At 44.3% G+C, this 15,801-nt stretch overlaps 2 protein-coding genes across 2 annotated transcripts; one reads left to right on the top strand and one right to left on the bottom strand.

Annotated features, from left to right (window-relative positions):
* The first annotated feature begins 8,409 nt into the window (after positions 1–8,409).
* Positions 8,410–10,890, top strand: LOC101761124 (60S ribosomal protein L10-1). Its single transcript, XM_004951296.3, has 4 exons — positions 8,410–8,556; positions 9,733–10,234; positions 10,339–10,420; positions 10,600–10,890. The coding sequence occupies exons 1-4, from the start codon at positions 8,547–8,549 to the stop codon at positions 10,678–10,680; spliced, it is 675 nt and encodes a 224-aa protein (XP_004951353.1). The 5' UTR covers positions 8,410–8,546; the 3' UTR covers positions 10,681–10,890.
* A 573-nt stretch (positions 10,891–11,463) lies between these two features.
* On the bottom strand, positions 11,464–15,214 carry LOC101761510 (actin-related protein 2/3 complex subunit 3). The gene is made up of 4 exons (XM_004951297.4): positions 14,637–15,214; positions 12,442–12,550; positions 12,090–12,359; positions 11,464–11,915 (listed from the first exon to the last, which is right to left on the bottom strand). The coding sequence occupies exons 1-4, from the start codon at positions 14,637–14,639 to the stop codon at positions 11,773–11,775; spliced, it is 525 nt and encodes a 174-aa protein (XP_004951354.1). The 5' UTR covers positions 14,640–15,214; the 3' UTR covers positions 11,464–11,772.
* Positions 15,215–15,801: the final 587 nt, after the last annotated feature.

The following is a 15,801-nucleotide window of genomic DNA, read 5'->3' on the forward strand; positions in this document are numbered from 1 at the left end:
CCTAGCTAGCGGCTACCTGCCCTTCACCAAATTTGCGGCCTTCTGGTCAAGGCCTTCGTGCTCAACACCTTCGCGAACCTCACACACGAGGAGTTCCGCACCGTGCGCCTCGGCCGCCTCGCGATAGGGCCACGGCGCCGTGCCCGACGGGGGAGCTCGCGCAGCCGCTGAGGGAAGAGGCATGGCGCAGCTGCGCAGGAGGCGAGGCTACGGGCAGCGGCGGTGGACGGCGGCCGCGGGGGAGGAAGATGGCGGCGTCCGTAGGGGAGGAAGATGGCGGGGTGGAAGATGGGCGCAGGAGGAGAGATGGGGCGCGTGAGGATCTCGGGAGGAAAAGAATGAAGCATTATTTTTGTGTAACGAGTGGCATTGGTGGGTAATTACCTACCAACTCCACGAGAAGGTTCAAAAGAGGGAGTTTTGGAGCAGCAAAAGAGGTGCTCCAAAACTCCACCCCCATTTGCACTACAGCTCCATGGAGTTGGCAGCTCCATGAAGTTTTAGAGTTGGGGTGTTTGACTAGATTTTTTGCTGGAGTTGCTGGAGTTGTGGAGTGAAACCATGCCAAACAGGCCCTATATCTGCGCATGCAACCAACCAAACCTCCTCCTTTTCACTGTCACTGCATCCGCTCAGCCTGCTCCCCTTGTTCAGGATATACGATGCAGCTTTGCGAAACCCCGTACGAGCAACCAAACATGTACACTTACACACCTCTAGAGATCTTCCTCCGCCTCCCGACACATATGTTAGGGCTGCGCTCGCCTGCCGCCCGTGGCTCTGCGCCGTCGGCTCCTCGCCGGCCTTTCACCGCCGCTTCCGCGCCCTCCACCTGCCGCCGATCCTCGGGCTTCCTCGATGCCGAACGCCCCGCCCTACCCGATCTCGCCGCTGTGCTCTGCGCCTCCCTCCGGAACGGTGGCGGCGGCCCCTTCCCCGGGTGGCGGATCACCGACTGCCGCTAGGCCCACCCGCCTCCTCCGCAACCCGGGCGGCAGGGCGGGGCCCTCATCACGCTGAACCCCCTGACCTCGTTCAGGGACACCCTCCCGCTGCCTTCCGGCGAGATCAGGGCGGGAATCAGCCGTGGTGAGTTACGAGGAGCCCCGGCCGTTCGACGTGGTCTGCGTCTGCAGCAACTTGGGCCATCCATACGTGGCTTGACGTCGGGGCATATAACAACAGGAGGCCGTGGTTCATAGCACATAGCAGGCGCAGTGGTGGATGGTTCCATTCGCTGGCTGTTCAATGGCGAAGGGCGCATGCTGCTAATTCTGAACACCGTGACAAGGGGTTTATCTCTTGCCCTGGCAGTTGACAGCATAATGTTCCAATTATAAGGTTTGGGAGACTAAGGATGGCAATTTCTGAATTGACTGTGCATGTGCATATAATGTCGTCATTGTTGTTTGGATCCTATAGAGTGTTTGGCAATGGGATCCAGAAGACCAGAAATGGTTGCCACAGACAACTGTTCCTTGGAGTGCAGAGTTCTGTCGTACTGGTGGGCTCGTGGAAGTGCAAATTGTGGAGATTAGGGCCGGCACTTTGTAGTTTGTACTTGGAAACAACTCAGAAGTCAAATCATGACCTACCCTACGGGTTCTTCTCTAATTGCCTGGAGAGGATGAAGCTTGAGGGAGAGGCTCTTTACCAGGAGATTTAAAGGGCCATTTCTATCCGTACATTATGGCTTGACTTTCTTGTTTGATTGGTGATGATAAGAGCTTTGGGCATGAAGTTCGAGATTACGAGTGAACTGTGGAATTGGCTGATAATTCTTCAGGTATGAAATATCTGCAAGACTCTGTTCATATGCTTTGAGTGCTGCAAATATGCCTATGCATTAAAAAAAATAGAAGTTCAAAGTCTTGTCTATCTAGGAATGCTTATTCGAGTTCAATTCTCTTGATGCACTGAAATTGCTGTCACTATTCTGGAGATAATAATCGATTATGTAAAAATAATGGATTTTTAGTTTTCTATAGCATATATTGTCATTATGCTGCCATTAAACTCCATTATGGCATTGATCGTCAATCTGGTCTTCTATTTTCAGCTCTTTCATCATTATTGAGGAAAAGTAAACTAGAATGCTGGTTCTTAATTTTCTCTCGTGAATATTTGTTGGCATAAAACTTAAACAGAATAAGAAATTTGAAATCGCACCCATGTTTTTGAATTGCCATAAACACAGCAAGGTTTATGAATTGCCAACTGCAGTTGACTTGTTTCCCAGTTTTCATAGCAGAACCCTCTGCTTCCTAGGATTCCTGTCTTCAGCTCTTTTTTGTTTTTGTTGTGTGTGCAGCTAAATGACATTGTTTTCCCCTAAGTGCTCAACTAAATTTCTGGATTAGTTTTTACTCTTTTGTTGTGGGTTCGTTTTTACTTGTGATACCTATATAACTATTTTATGTGGTTGGTGCCCGGAGGCTTAAAGATGGGTCTGAAGTGGCAGGTTACATGAATACCAATTTGTCAAGTCCTAATAGAAAGTGATACTATCAAGCCTAACAAACACTTTTTCTTCCACTGTTAGCCCATCCATCTTGTTATAGCTTCAACACTTGTCAGGGGCCTCTGGCTTTCAAGCACTCCGGATCTGCTAGCAATAATCTTTCCACCTGTTTACATTTGCGGCAACCTTTTTAAAACATGTGCTTGTTTCTTTGTAGCTGGGTATTTGAACATCATGAAAGAAACAGCTCATTTTAAAATGTTTTCTTAGCTCTAGCTTGTGATTTGGCTAATGCTAGCTTATAAAATACCTGAATATATTTATGCATTTCTACAGTATTGATTCAATGTCTCTCAGAACAGTTTTGGCAAGTCTTTTACATGCCATTTTGTCCTGATGCTTGAAGTAGGCCAAGCAATACCTTGATGGTTTCCTTGCAGATATTCAATGCTCAAAAACACAACCAGTGTTTGGTTAGACAACAAAATGAGTTCTTTGTTCTCCAAATATTGAACAAAATATTCTCATAATTCACAGTTCCACAGTGTTCTTTGGTGCATCAGTAACTGTTTAAAACATTGGTAATACCAAATCAACACACATGTCAGATATATTTCATCCAATGTCATCTTGATAGTAATAATATCTGTTAGATTTCTAATGATGACTTCATGACTTCAGTCAAAGGACCTCATAAAATTTTATGGGATTGAAATTTTTTTCAGAGCTTCTAATCTCCCATAATAATTTCAGAGTAGTAAATTTGTTAAATTGAGGTGCAAATAAGTGAGGTGCTTTGTGTAAATTAATTTGGGTAGTAAAGAACCATATGACTGTACCCTGATTAAGTAGGGGTAGTAAGGGATCAAGGGTGTGATCTACACCTAACTATTGCCATTTTTATACTACGATTACTCGTCTTTGATACACAAAGGGATAGATTTTGGTGTAAAAAACCATGAATGTTGGCAGGTTATAATTAGCAGCTAGGTGTGGTCATGGTGATCTTATATGGTGATTTTTGTGCGCAAGAAATAGATTGTAATTACCACCCTTTGCATGATATTGAAGAGGATGGTTCCCAATGGGAATATGGGATCGATTCCTTCATCATGTTTTTTTTCCCAAAATCAACTATTTTTGAAGGTGCAACTTACCAACTTGCTCTCACGCACTGTCACAGTTTAAATTCGCAGGTATTAAACTCCACAATCCATATGCTGCTCTAAGTTCATGTGAATCGGTTCATATAATAATAGACATGTTGATCCCTCTATGGAGTCAATTGACAATCGTCAATGGGATCATAAATGTGTTTCCCTTTTAAAAACTTTTGTCATAGCTGGTTGTAACCAAGAGAGGCTTTACTTGGTGGCCTAGGAATGGTATACTTAACTATTTTTCATAAACAATAGCAAAACGAAGTAACTATTTTCATGAACGATAAACAACAAGAAAGCAAGTTCCGTAGAAAAGAGAAAAAAAAAACCAGATCCATGGACATATACCTTCATGTGGTACACCTGACAACGTTCTGCTGAAAACAGCTCAATATCTGGAGATTGTGTTCTGGTTGCAGGATTAATGAATGTCAGGGCAGCTCTCCTTTGGCACAGAAAGGCTGGAAATTACATCAAATATCTATTGTTCATGCCTCTCTCTGCCTCCATGCCAGAGGAGAGCTGCACTGTGATTCTCACCCTGAACTACTTCACTTGACCTTCTTGAAGCTGCTGTAACTGCTTGTTCAGATCCTTTCTTTCAATGTTTCCTTGCCTTGTAGTTTTAAGTTTCCATGGTCGGTATATATACCACAAAGCTCTTTGATCAAAATCTGGATATGCCTCTGAATATGCCAAATAAGGAGAATGCACGAGAAGCTAAGTAACGTCACTTTTGAATTTGCTCCACGTAGACAGAATTTCCATCATTGACATGCGGTTACAGATAACTTGGTTATAGCTCTCCATTTTTTCGGTTGCAAAAGGAGACCATTCCTAACATGAGCATGCGTCCAGTGGACCAAACCTGCAACATGTCCTTTTCCAGATCCTATTGATGTTATGCTTTGTCGTGGGACATTCTTATGGATCTTCCCTTCATAAATCCAGAATAGATCTGATTCCTTTAAAAAAAAGAGGTGGCTATAACTTTTCACATGGAGCATATGCGTTTACCCAGATTAAGTGATCGTTCATTCCATCTAGAACAAACTGTTGCTCATTAACTCACCAAAATAAAGCACTCAGCAAATCTTTGATAAACAGTAGCCCTAACTGTGTGTAGACAAGTATCTGAATAACAACACATTGTTTCTTTGCACGGTGCAATTCTTTTGTAAGAAATTCCCCAAGTCATAAGAAAGGGCTCGTGACTGTTAAAATATGTCAGATCTGTTGTGGATGCATTTGTGGGCCGCACTTATCAACGCTGGAAGCACAACAAGAAGCCCGAGCAAGCTCCGGATGTTTAGGAGGAAGATCTCGTTAGTTGCAGGGTATTAGCATTAGTTAGGCTCGTGGTTATCCACCAGCTGGTTGTTAGTGATTTTGTTAGCCCGGCATTATATAAGCCGGTTAGTGTTTTGCATTCAGCACGCGCCCTATCAGATCCCTGATCAGGGAGTTCATGGCTTTATTCAAGAATTTATCAGTGCTCCTAGCATTAAAAAGGGACCTCAGTTGACTTCTGATTAATTACAGGTATAACTACATATGTTACACAGTATTGAATTAGCTCCCAGAAGAAATAATGCAAGCATGCTAACTGTGATTTAATTTGGTAGTTTCAGTTGTGTTGGTGATCAGGCCAGCTACCTTGAGAACTAGTTACACAGGACTTGTGATGGATGAGTGGTGAGTACTCTAAAACTAGAGAACTGTTTTTTGAAGTTCTATGTCTCTAAATTTTGGTTACCAAAAAAAGTTGGCAATGTTCACCATACCTGGCATGCAGTAAGTCTGTTGCCTAAAAAAAAAAATCAAATGTTTCTGTTTCGGAACTTCGGATTCACATTCTTTGCATTCTAGTTCATTTTTCTTACCAAATTCCAGTCAAATCATGAGCAAGCACCCATGTGTGACCAAAGTTTGGCACAAACCAAGTAGCATATCAGTTTTGGGATGATCAATTTTCTAGTTGTTATTGCCATTTGCTGAATAGTATGGTCTAAACATATCTTTAGTTGTGGGACGAAACTGGTCAGGGGTCCTGTATTTTCATCAAAAAAATAAAAAGAATATCAGCATCATCGGAAAGAGTATAAAACCTTTAATTAATGTCATTTATTTTTAATTCACGAGATGACCATGCCATGCTCTTCCTTTGCTTGAAAGGGCCAAGTTTACATTCGTTGATGTCATTTGCCTGTGATAGCCGCTCTATGTTAGTCAGTCATATAGTTTGCACATAATGATGCAAGAAAACTGCAAAGCACAGTAGTATAGTCAAACTAGATCAAGCACCCAAGAGCCGCTCATCCTGCACACTTTGGTTTACTTCTTAAAAGCACCAGATGCATAGCAGGTTATTCACAGCTTAAAGGACATAAAATGAGAAAGAAGGTCCATGAGGATGTTCCTTGTTGAAGCATAATCTCAATGACATCTTCACATGAAAAGGAACATTATTCGCATGGTCCACCAATTGCATGTCCATGCAAAAGATTTTGGAAAAAAAATCATGTAGTGTCTTATGTTAATGTTTACTTGCTGTACTAGCAATGGTACTAAAGGGAATGTGGAAAAGGTTGGCTTTTTGGATCAGATGAGAATAGGGACCATTCTAATTTTCATGCGCAACTTGGAGACACTCCTGATTACGAAGCATATCCTGGCAGCATATCCATACACTTCTTCCTAGTCTCTGCTATCTCTCTCTCTATATATATTCATATACTTGGTAGAAGACAACACAAGACGAGAAAAAGATTGGGGCAGACAAAGATTTGAAGATAGGGCAATTAACCACGGAATAAGGGTGATCGGTCAAACATTGCAGTGCCTATCCCAACTTGCTTGGAACTAAAAGAGGATTTGTGGTTATTGTCAAACATTGGAGTATTCAGGGTGAGAATCACAGTGCAATTCTCCTCTGGCATGGAGGCTGGTGGGTCTGGCTGGATCTGTCAACAATGCTACTGCCATCCACGCCAAAGGAGAATTGCCCTGCCATTCAGAATTAGCCCTGCTTTTATAGCTCACAGTTTATTTTAAAATGTAATAGCTACTTCTTTTTGGAAAGAACATTTTATGTTTCTATGGATCCTCCAAAAGCCTATGTTTCTTCCAAATGCTGCATCTGTGTGCATGGTAGTGGCTGCACTACATCACGCGTTCAGGAAGTTCGATGTATGGCTTGGCGTGCCCACGAACGAGCAGGTAAGCCAATCAGTATAACGCAGCTATTTCAATCAGACAATTAGGCCACATGGATTTGTTGCTTGATGAATTAACAACCACATCAGATTTTATTTTGATTTGGGCGTATGACCTGGTAGTTCTGCTATTCACTTACAATGACTGTAACGCGCTGGTACTTTATGTGTGATTACATTTAGGCAGCTGCACGATGCGACTTTTGAACTTTGAAGAAACGAATTTTTCAGTGACTGATGGGATATGAGTTTTTGACTCTAGTTTCCCATGTTTTGTGATTGATCTTATCATGACTAAGGGAGCTGATTGCGATCATTGTCTTGCTATGATGAACTCTGTTTAAGCTTGGTTCATGATTTCTTTATAATAGAAAAATGGGAACCTTTACTTCTTTGTATTCAAAAAATGGATCACTTTCACTCAAAAAAATAAATAAATGGATCACACTGGTGCCGTATGTCCAGAGTTCAGACCCTGGTTGTTTGGATGTAACACTGGCCGGCTGTTCACTTGGTCCTGTAGTTGTGTTTTCGTTTGTGGCAGAGGTGCAATTGCGAGACAGGTTTAGTGTCCGATGTGTATGGCTGAATGGCATGTAAAGAATGTAGATTGCTATTTTGTTTCATTGATGCTTGTCAGAGAGTATGAAAGAGTGTTGGAGCAATGGTCTGGTTACATTGCGTTTTGCAAGCCCTTTTCGTATATGTTGCCCCTCTGCCATCATTGTAACATTCTCTGAAACAATTTGCCAACACAAAGAAATAGTTTCGCCAATTCTTTTGTTGCGTAATTATGTGCAAGTTGATTGACCTGGTAATCCACCGTTTGGGCCTTCCGGACGCAGTTTTGGGGCACCCTTTTCCAGGTGGACCAGTCGCTTGATGCTTCACCGCAGCGGCAGCGCCTGATCGTTCATGCTGGTACCCTGGCAATGGTGGCTGCATCAGTGTGCTGCATTATGGTGTTGACTGTTGAGGAAGAAGAGTTCTCATATAACTTGCTAGACGTGTCTGCAGATGGCTACAGCTGGGGAAGCACGTCGGATTTCAGATATGAAAAAATGATCTCTTGTTGAGGTCTCTTGTTCATCCTGCGTTTCAGTTAGCACGGGCACGGCCCTGTGCTCGTGCCGGTTGGCTTCCACATTTCTTGATACCATCTCGGTGGCGTATGTTGCAGCTAACCGATAGCAGTGAAACTGATGCCAAATGTCTGCAGGAGCGAACTGATTATGCGATTGCACTCTGTAATTCTGCGATCAGAATCAGGACGGTTTTTCGCGCACCTGGAATAGCTGTTCACCTCGGTAAAATGTTGCTAAAAATATATTTAATAGTTTTCAAACCAAGTAAAGTGTGAAATTGTTTCAAGGAGAACAAATTACATTTTATTTTGAGCGGGAGTGAAATGCAGTGTTTTTTAGATGGAGTAAAATGCTGTAAGCCTGTAACACAAGCCAGCCAGTCGGTGCAGTAAAATGAAGAAGGGCCTGAGCTCTCAGGAGAAAAACGGGAAGCTGGTGGCCTCCGGTTCACGTGGGCCTTGAATGATCCGTCAGGATCCAAGCCCAAGCCCACCACGCAGACGCAAGCGCACACACCACTCCTCTCACCACCTATATAATAGCCTCCCTCCAACCCTAGCGCGCAACTGGTGCTCCCCCGCCGCCGCCTTCTCCTTCTCTACGTCGCCTTGCCTCCACCGTCGCCATGGGGAGAAGTAAGATCACTCACCTCGCCCCCTCTTACCCCAACTATTTTTTTCCCTCTCAACGTTGCTCGGTTCCGTGCTGCCGTACGGTAGTGTCATATTTCTAGGATGGGGACTTGTTAGATCCCGTTGCCCGTGGCTGTATATGCCAGTCTGACGGGCTACGAGAAATCCGCAGATGATTTTGCGGTGCTTAGCTCCGCCAAGTGTGTGCGATTAGTTCTGATCCATCTAAACGGCTTCATGTTTCGTGTGGGTGAATGAATTTTCGGAATTCAGCTTTTCTCATTGTAATTAGGTGCAAAATGAAATGAATGGCATAATGGTTCAGATGAGCACGTAGAGTTAATTCTGTTTCTTTTGAATTCGACTATCGCTGATATCCTGGACCATCTGAATTACTTGTCTACCTACCTTGATATGTAGAATTCAGATTATCCATTTTTCAGTAGAACAAGGGTGATGATCTGATTCTCTTACTATATACCCTGATGCTGCTATTTATTCCACACTGCAATCTTATTACCTTATCGAATGTTACCTTTAGTGCTAGCCATGTAGACCTTGCAGTAGTGCATAGACTATGAACAAGCATCAAATTCAGCTTCATTTCTTTGGAGTGTTGTTTCTAGCAAGTATGGTCTGTTTGTCTATAATAGAGTTGCTGATTTGTAACTGCATTGTCTTGTCTGAAGCATTGAATTCTCTTGATCTCTGATCTCTTTCCATTCTTTCTTGGTGGATGGATTTGTATATGCTATATAGATGCTGAATTTTGTTAGTACAAGCAAAATAGTTGCCTTTGGTCCTATGGCTGGTACTGTGTGCCTGTAAATTTTTCTCATGTGAGCATCTATTTAGGTTTAAAATGTGTTTTTTTCTAATACTGGTCTCTTATGAGTGTTGAAAATCCAGTGATATCTTATTGGCATTCTTGTTGTGGCATAGATAGTTTCTTGATAGAATGTTTTAAAAGGTGAACTTTTCAAGCTTGCTATTCTAGTCCTTATTTAGGAAGTGTTTAAAACTTAAAAACTGCGACTATGTTATGAAATGTTGAGGTAGGAGGGTAAGGTTGCTGTGGGTGCCTTATTTCATTGTCTGCAATTCTATTTCTAATGATATGCTATGATTCAATCTCATTTTCTGCACACTTAACTAGGTGCTATATTATTTTGTGACCAGGACCCGCTAGATGCTACCGCCAGATCAAGAACAAACCATACCCAAAGTCAAGGTACTGCCGGGGTGTCCCTGACCCCAAGATCAGGATCTATGATGTTGGGATGAAGAGGAAGGGAGTGGATGAGTTCCCATTCTGCGTTCACCTTGTGAGCTGGGAGAAGGAGAATGTTTCCAGTGAGGCCCTTGAGGCTGCCCGCATTGCTTGCAACAAGTACATGACCAAGAGTGCGGGGAAGGATGCCTTCCACCTGAGGGTCAGGGTCCACCCGTTCCATGTCCTTCGTATCAACAAGATGCTTTCATGTGCTGGGGCTGATCGGCTCCAGACTGGAATGAGGGGTGCTTTTGGCAAGCCCCAGGGTACCTGTGCTCGTGTAGCCATTGGCCAGGTCCTCCTCTCTGTGCGCTGCAAGGAAAGCAATGCTAATCATGCTGAAGAAGCCCTCCGCCGTGCCAAATTCAAGTTCCCTGGCCGCCAAAAGATCATCCGCAGCAGGAAGTGGTATGTTGAAAATGAAGATAATTGCTATTGAACCCAATGCCATGTCATAGCACTGACGAAAGGTTTGATTTTGACTTATTTGGTGTATTGTATTCTTTTTTCAGGGGCTTCACCAAGTTCACCCGTGCTGAGTATCTCAAGTACAAGAGTGAGGGCAGAATTGCGCCTGATGGTGTCAATGCTAAGGTGCGAAGTTGTTCCAGTTATTTATTTCTGTGTTTATGTTTTAGCATAATATGCTTCACATGAATTCAACTCAGCTTGATTTCATATTGCTTTATGCTGTAATTGCAATGTCTGATTTTAATCTCCGCGCGGTCTACCAAATCTATTTTTCACTGGTTCATCTTTTGGCCTTTGTGCAGCTGTATGGTGTCCACGGTCCCCTGTCCAAGCGTGCCCCTGGGAAGGCGTTCCTTGCAGAGAACATTCAAGTGTCTGCATAGACTAATATCTCTTCTGGAACTCCAGAGATTTTTTGCTTAGATGATCTAATTCCGCATGCTAGAACTTGAGTAATATCTTGTTTGAATGATCAACTTGTGTAGCCAGTTTGATGTGGAGGTTAAATATCCATAATATCTTGTTTGAACCCTTGCCTCAGTCGTTATCAAAAGGGTTCATCTTTTTGGGCTGAAGAGTCTATCTTTTCTGAACCCCTTGTGCTCTGATTTGCATTATTTTTTTCCTGTCTTTGTACCTTTTTGGTCATGTTCTCAGTTTTTTGTTTGGGGGCCGATTCAGAGTCCCATGACAAAGGATCAGGTTTTCAACATTGTGGGAAGTTAACAATCAATGTCATGTCTCATGTGTCATGTGCTGCAGGTAGTAGATTCAGTATATCTGTACTAAATATCATAGTGTCATACGGAAAGACATGCTTTGATTCAAGTTATAACTGTTCTTCAGTTCCAGATTCGCACTATTCATCGTGGCTGAGAGAACAGATAACCTCTGTATGCAAACGTCTAGCCATAGGACCTGGCGATAAAAATTGAGAGTTTTTTTTATTGCACGTAACAACAGCATAAATTATACTATAAATTGGAAGAGCACGCGGTTCACAGCCAAAGAATCTGATGCATCTTCAGGGACAGCTTAGACGAGCAACTGATTAGATCCATGACATTTGTACTAAGAAAAACTGGCCAGTAACCCAGCTCTTATTGCCGACTAATTCTGAGAACATCCAAGGGTCAGGATCTCAGGGTCGGGATCACCACGAATAATTAATAATTACTACAATATATATATGCCACATTTGCAGTAGGCAAAAGATTAAAAACATCTATACAAAATATCATCTCGTTTTTAGATTAGACACATCATTTGAGAATATGCCCAGTTTAAGGTTTGGATTCAGAGAGAACTGGGGAGAAAATAGGCTAGACAACATGACAGCTTGAGTTCTCCATTCATCCAAATTTGCAACAGATAATTTAATTTAGTAGAGAACTTTGACTTCACATAATCATAAGTGATACCAACCAGGATTCCTACAAACAACTCTAACGTGTTGCTGAAAATGCCTATGTCGTCTAAAGGATGACAATGTTCATGAACTTCCTCTTCGCAAAAGCCAACCACCATTTGTTTGGAAAGCCATTAGCTCTGTATGCACAGTTGAGCAGTCTTCCACTTGTTTCCTCCCTTATCTGCTTCAAATAATTCCTCAAAAGTTCTGAATTTAGACAGAAATGCTCAGTCATCAATTTATCATCGCAATTCCAAGGGCACATGAATGATAACTTAACTACTCTACAATGTAACAACAATACTACTTAGGTGAAAAGACTTAATTTTAATTCAAATAAATTCATATAGCCATGCAATTGAAGTATATCAAGCTGAATACCTGCTTCCTCCTGGGACTCGGGAGGAGTGAAAAGTCCAGGGAAAGGAAACCCTGGTTCCCCAGGCACAGGAACTTTCTCCAAGCCCAGATTAATGATCGCCTTAGTCCCAACAGCTAACGTCCTGCAGCCTTCTAGCCTTTTCAAGGCAATATTTATGTAAAATGTCAGATAGATCAGTAACTTGTCTGCTGTGCTTTTCACACGGAAGTTTTTGAAGAAAACATTTGCTCGAAAGAAAGTTATGGCTTCATCAACTATGTCTGCTTTATCTGTAATAGCATAAAAAAAATTATCAGTGTTCTCGTGTTGGTGGAAGTAAATCATCAATTGTGTTCAATGTTAAAAGGATACCTGGGTCAGAGGCTGGGGCTGGGCCCTTAATATGAGTTTTTAGTGGAAGCAAAGGACAGCCGCAAGCTTTGGTGATACCATCATCATCAACGAAACTAGAGTGATAAACCTGCCCACAGTTGATTTATGCTGTGCTTATTGACCATTCTTAAAACAATACAGTACTTAAATATATCACCAGTTAATTAGAACTACAACAGGAGTAACATAATCAGTTCGAGAAAAACCAGGAGAAAGAGATATGAGTCCATTTGTTTGCTATGACCCATCTAAAGCAATTAAACTCTCACAAGTCTTCATTAGCAGTGTGACTCCAAGTTGAGAATCAGGAATTGAAACAAGTCGTCAGCATATTGTACTTTAGATATGGACATCAACATATTAAATTAACTAAAAACAATACTGCTTTAGTGGCAATAAATACCAAAGATCTTTTCATGGAATTCTGCAGTTTGTTTGGCAGCCATTAATTGTTAGTCACAATAGATTTTTCTAGCTACTGCTCTACTCTAGAGTCACCTTCCCCAAAACATTACAAGGTACATCACTAGTAACCCCATTGCCTCTCGCTATGACAAGAGTACCAGATTTGAACTTTAGACGAGAGTAAAACAGTACTCACTCCATTTCAAATTGTAGGTCGTTTTAGCATTTCTAGGTTTGTAGATTTTGCTATGCGCCTAGAAATACACTATGTCTAGATACATAGTAAAAACTATGGTTGTGTTTGGTTGCCTGGTCTAGATCCAGCCTGGGTAGGAGTCAGCCATGGCTAGAGTTAGCCTGTATGGTGGGAGAAATCAACTCCATGTTTGGTTCGCTGGCTTAACTTAGCCTGGTCATTGAAGATCATGTTTGGTTGCATGGCTTGCATTGTGTATGATCACCTCTTATATGGGTAGGTGAGTTTATGAGCAGGTCACCACTTTCTCACTCCAATATCATTCATCTTTCCATTTTATTATTTAATAGCAAATCCATAGTATGAACTGAATTACCGAAGGCAAATTGAAGCCAGAAATTGCAGAGCACGTGAGGCTCGACTCAACTGGATAATATTCTATCGACTTGATCTGCTCCTGAAATAACAGGAACAAAAAGCAATTGAACCAATGACTCTAATCTTTCCATTTATCCGGTTTGACCCAAATCAGAGCACCGCTAGCCCAAATTTCCCATGTATGATTCATTAACTCAAGATTCCCCCAAACCAATTCCAGAGCACAACCACCGTTCAGCAAGAACAGGTACCTGGTGGCCTACAAGCAACAAGGAAACAAAACATGCGTGCTCTGCCCATCCAGGTGCTCGCCACCGTCATGGTGTTGGCTGCTCCTGCTGCTCCCCCTGATGCACACAGCGAACATTGAGTCCCCATAGATCCAGACTCAAAGTTGTGCCCCAAATTTACCATCTAAAATGAAACTCCAGCAAGGGAGCAGGAACCGCGATGTTGAGCATCCACGGCACGCTGTGCTCAACTCAGTGGACGTGCGCGGGGAGGCCGGCCATCCTCCTGTTGCTGCGGGAGGTGGAGCGCCGACTTGAGCGGCGGGAAGCGGAGCCGCTGAACTGGCACTGCGACGGCGAGCTGAAGGATGAAGAGGCGTTGTTTGCGGTGATGGTTGGAGCGGTGATGGGAGATGTCTTCCGGGGCCAGCACATGGTGGGCCATGGCCAAGCCCGGCCTGGCTCGACTTCTACGCCCGATTTGGGCGTTCTCTTTAGCCTGGCTTAGGAGGCCTTTTTTCATAAGTCAGGCCTGGCTAAGTGCCCTGGCCAGGCAACCAATCATGTGTATCTTGGTTTAGGTTGGCCTGGTTAGGGACTTAGCCACCCAACCAAACACAACCTATGAATCTAGAAATGCCAAAACGACCTACAATTTCGGATGGAGGGAGTATCACCATGACAGCGAACATGCACTTGACCTCCATTTTCACAACACCAAGGAACAACTGGGACATGTAAGCTATCTACACCTTATGATAGGCTGCCCTAAGAATTTAGCATTTTGGTTTCACAATGAGCAAATCTCAAATGGCTAATCCTACACTCCCACAGATAAATTTCAATACCAATGCTACTCAGGTGCTGGTACACACGTCAACAGAGCAATTTCGGATCAATAAGGTAAATCTAGGGTGGTTTTTATGCATCTTGCCACGCGTAGGACGAGATAGGGAGGTGCGTACCATTTTGCCGGTTCCTCAGGTGCTGAAGCTGCTTTCTCGTCCTGAAAGGCTGCGCCGGCGATCTGGCCGGCCCAGCAGCGGCGTGGCAGTTCCCCGAGTTGGAATAGGCGGATCAAGCCTGGACGTGGCCGGAGAAGAGAGCAAGCCGGAGGAGGAGACGAAATCTGGGGGGAGAGGAGGATTGGGGATTTGGAGGAGGTTGTGAGGTATAAATGGCAATGGAATGGAATGTGTTTTGTTCTTGTGAAGGAACGGTTAACGGCCTCTTAGCACTCGCCCTCCCCCCTGGCAAGTCCCCTTATCCACCTCAAGGACGGAATCGACGGCGGCGCTAGGGGAGGAGGGAAGAGGATGCCCAGCGAGATCCGAGCGCTTGGGGCTCGATCCGGGGCGCTTGGGACTCGATTCGAGTGGAAGAACGCCGATTTGTGGTGCCTGGGGCTCGATCCGGGCGGAGTATGGTCGATCTGAGTCGGAAAGGAGGAGGAACGACGGCGGCGCGTAGGGCGGACGACGGCGGCGGTGCGGAGGGAGGAAGCGGAGAGAGGGGAACGGAAGAGGAGGGCCTCGGACGGGCTGGGGCTTGGATGCATTTTTTCTATTTGCTAGTGGGCCTCACGTTGTGGTCGATCTAGGCCCAGTATCGTGGGGATAAAAAAAAACAAAAAGTCTATCCCACGACCCTCAACTATCGACGTCGGGTTTTAACCCTCATCCCCAAAACTAGATATTTAGAACCGTCAGCTGTTGAAACCGTCCGTTTAACCCCTAGATGGTTTTCGTGGGCTGTTTTCGCACACATGGCACCACGCCACCTAATCCGACGTGAAGTCAACTACCGAGGGGGTTCTGGCCCAACACAGCGCCCTCCTCGCCGCCCTCCTCGCCCTCTGCCACCTTCTTGCGCTTTCCTCCTGCTGCTAACCGGCCAGTGCCACTGGATGCTCACCGCCGCCGTCTCTGACTCGCGGCCTGCTAGCTCGCTCAGGTGTATCGTGCTCCTTCGCCGCCTTGCGCATCGGGCTCGCTGGCCAGTGAGCGCTCGGGGAGGCCGGTGCGCGCCTACTGCCCGTCAAGGAGTCCGACCGCCGCAGACCGCTCATCGGGGTCCCGCCTGCTGAGCGCACTACCGCCTTCTCCCCCGTCGCCGCCAGCATTAATGTCA

Source organism: Setaria italica, chromosome I (genome assembly GCF_000263155.2).
Source record: "Setaria italica strain Yugu1 chromosome I, Setaria_italica_v2.0, whole genome shotgun sequence".
Lineage (NCBI taxonomy): Eukaryota > Viridiplantae > Streptophyta > Magnoliopsida > Poales > Poaceae > Setaria > Setaria italica.

What these genes read in the sequence shown, in the direction of transcription:
- LOC101761124 (XM_004951296.3), top strand. An exon ending in ATCATCCGCAGCAGGAAGTG is followed by an intron (nt 10,235 to 10,338) that starts GTATGTTGAAAA and finishes TTCTTTTTTCAG; the next exon opens with GGGCTTCACCAAGTTCACCC. An exon ending in CTGATGGTGTCAATGCTAAG is followed by an intron (nt 10,421 to 10,599) that starts GTGCGAAGTTGT and finishes GCCTTTGTGCAG; the next exon opens with CTGTATGGTGTCCACGGTCC.
- LOC101761510 (XM_004951297.4), bottom strand. An exon ending in AGCCCCAGCCTCTGACCCAG is followed by an intron (nt 12,360 to 12,441) that starts GTATCCTTTTAA and finishes ATGCTATTACAG; the next exon opens with ATAAAGCAGACATAGTTGAT. An exon ending in CGAGTCCCAGGAGGAAGCAG is followed by an intron (nt 11,916 to 12,089) that starts GTATTCAGCTTG and finishes GTCTAAATTCAG; the next exon opens with AACTTTTGAGGAATTATTTG.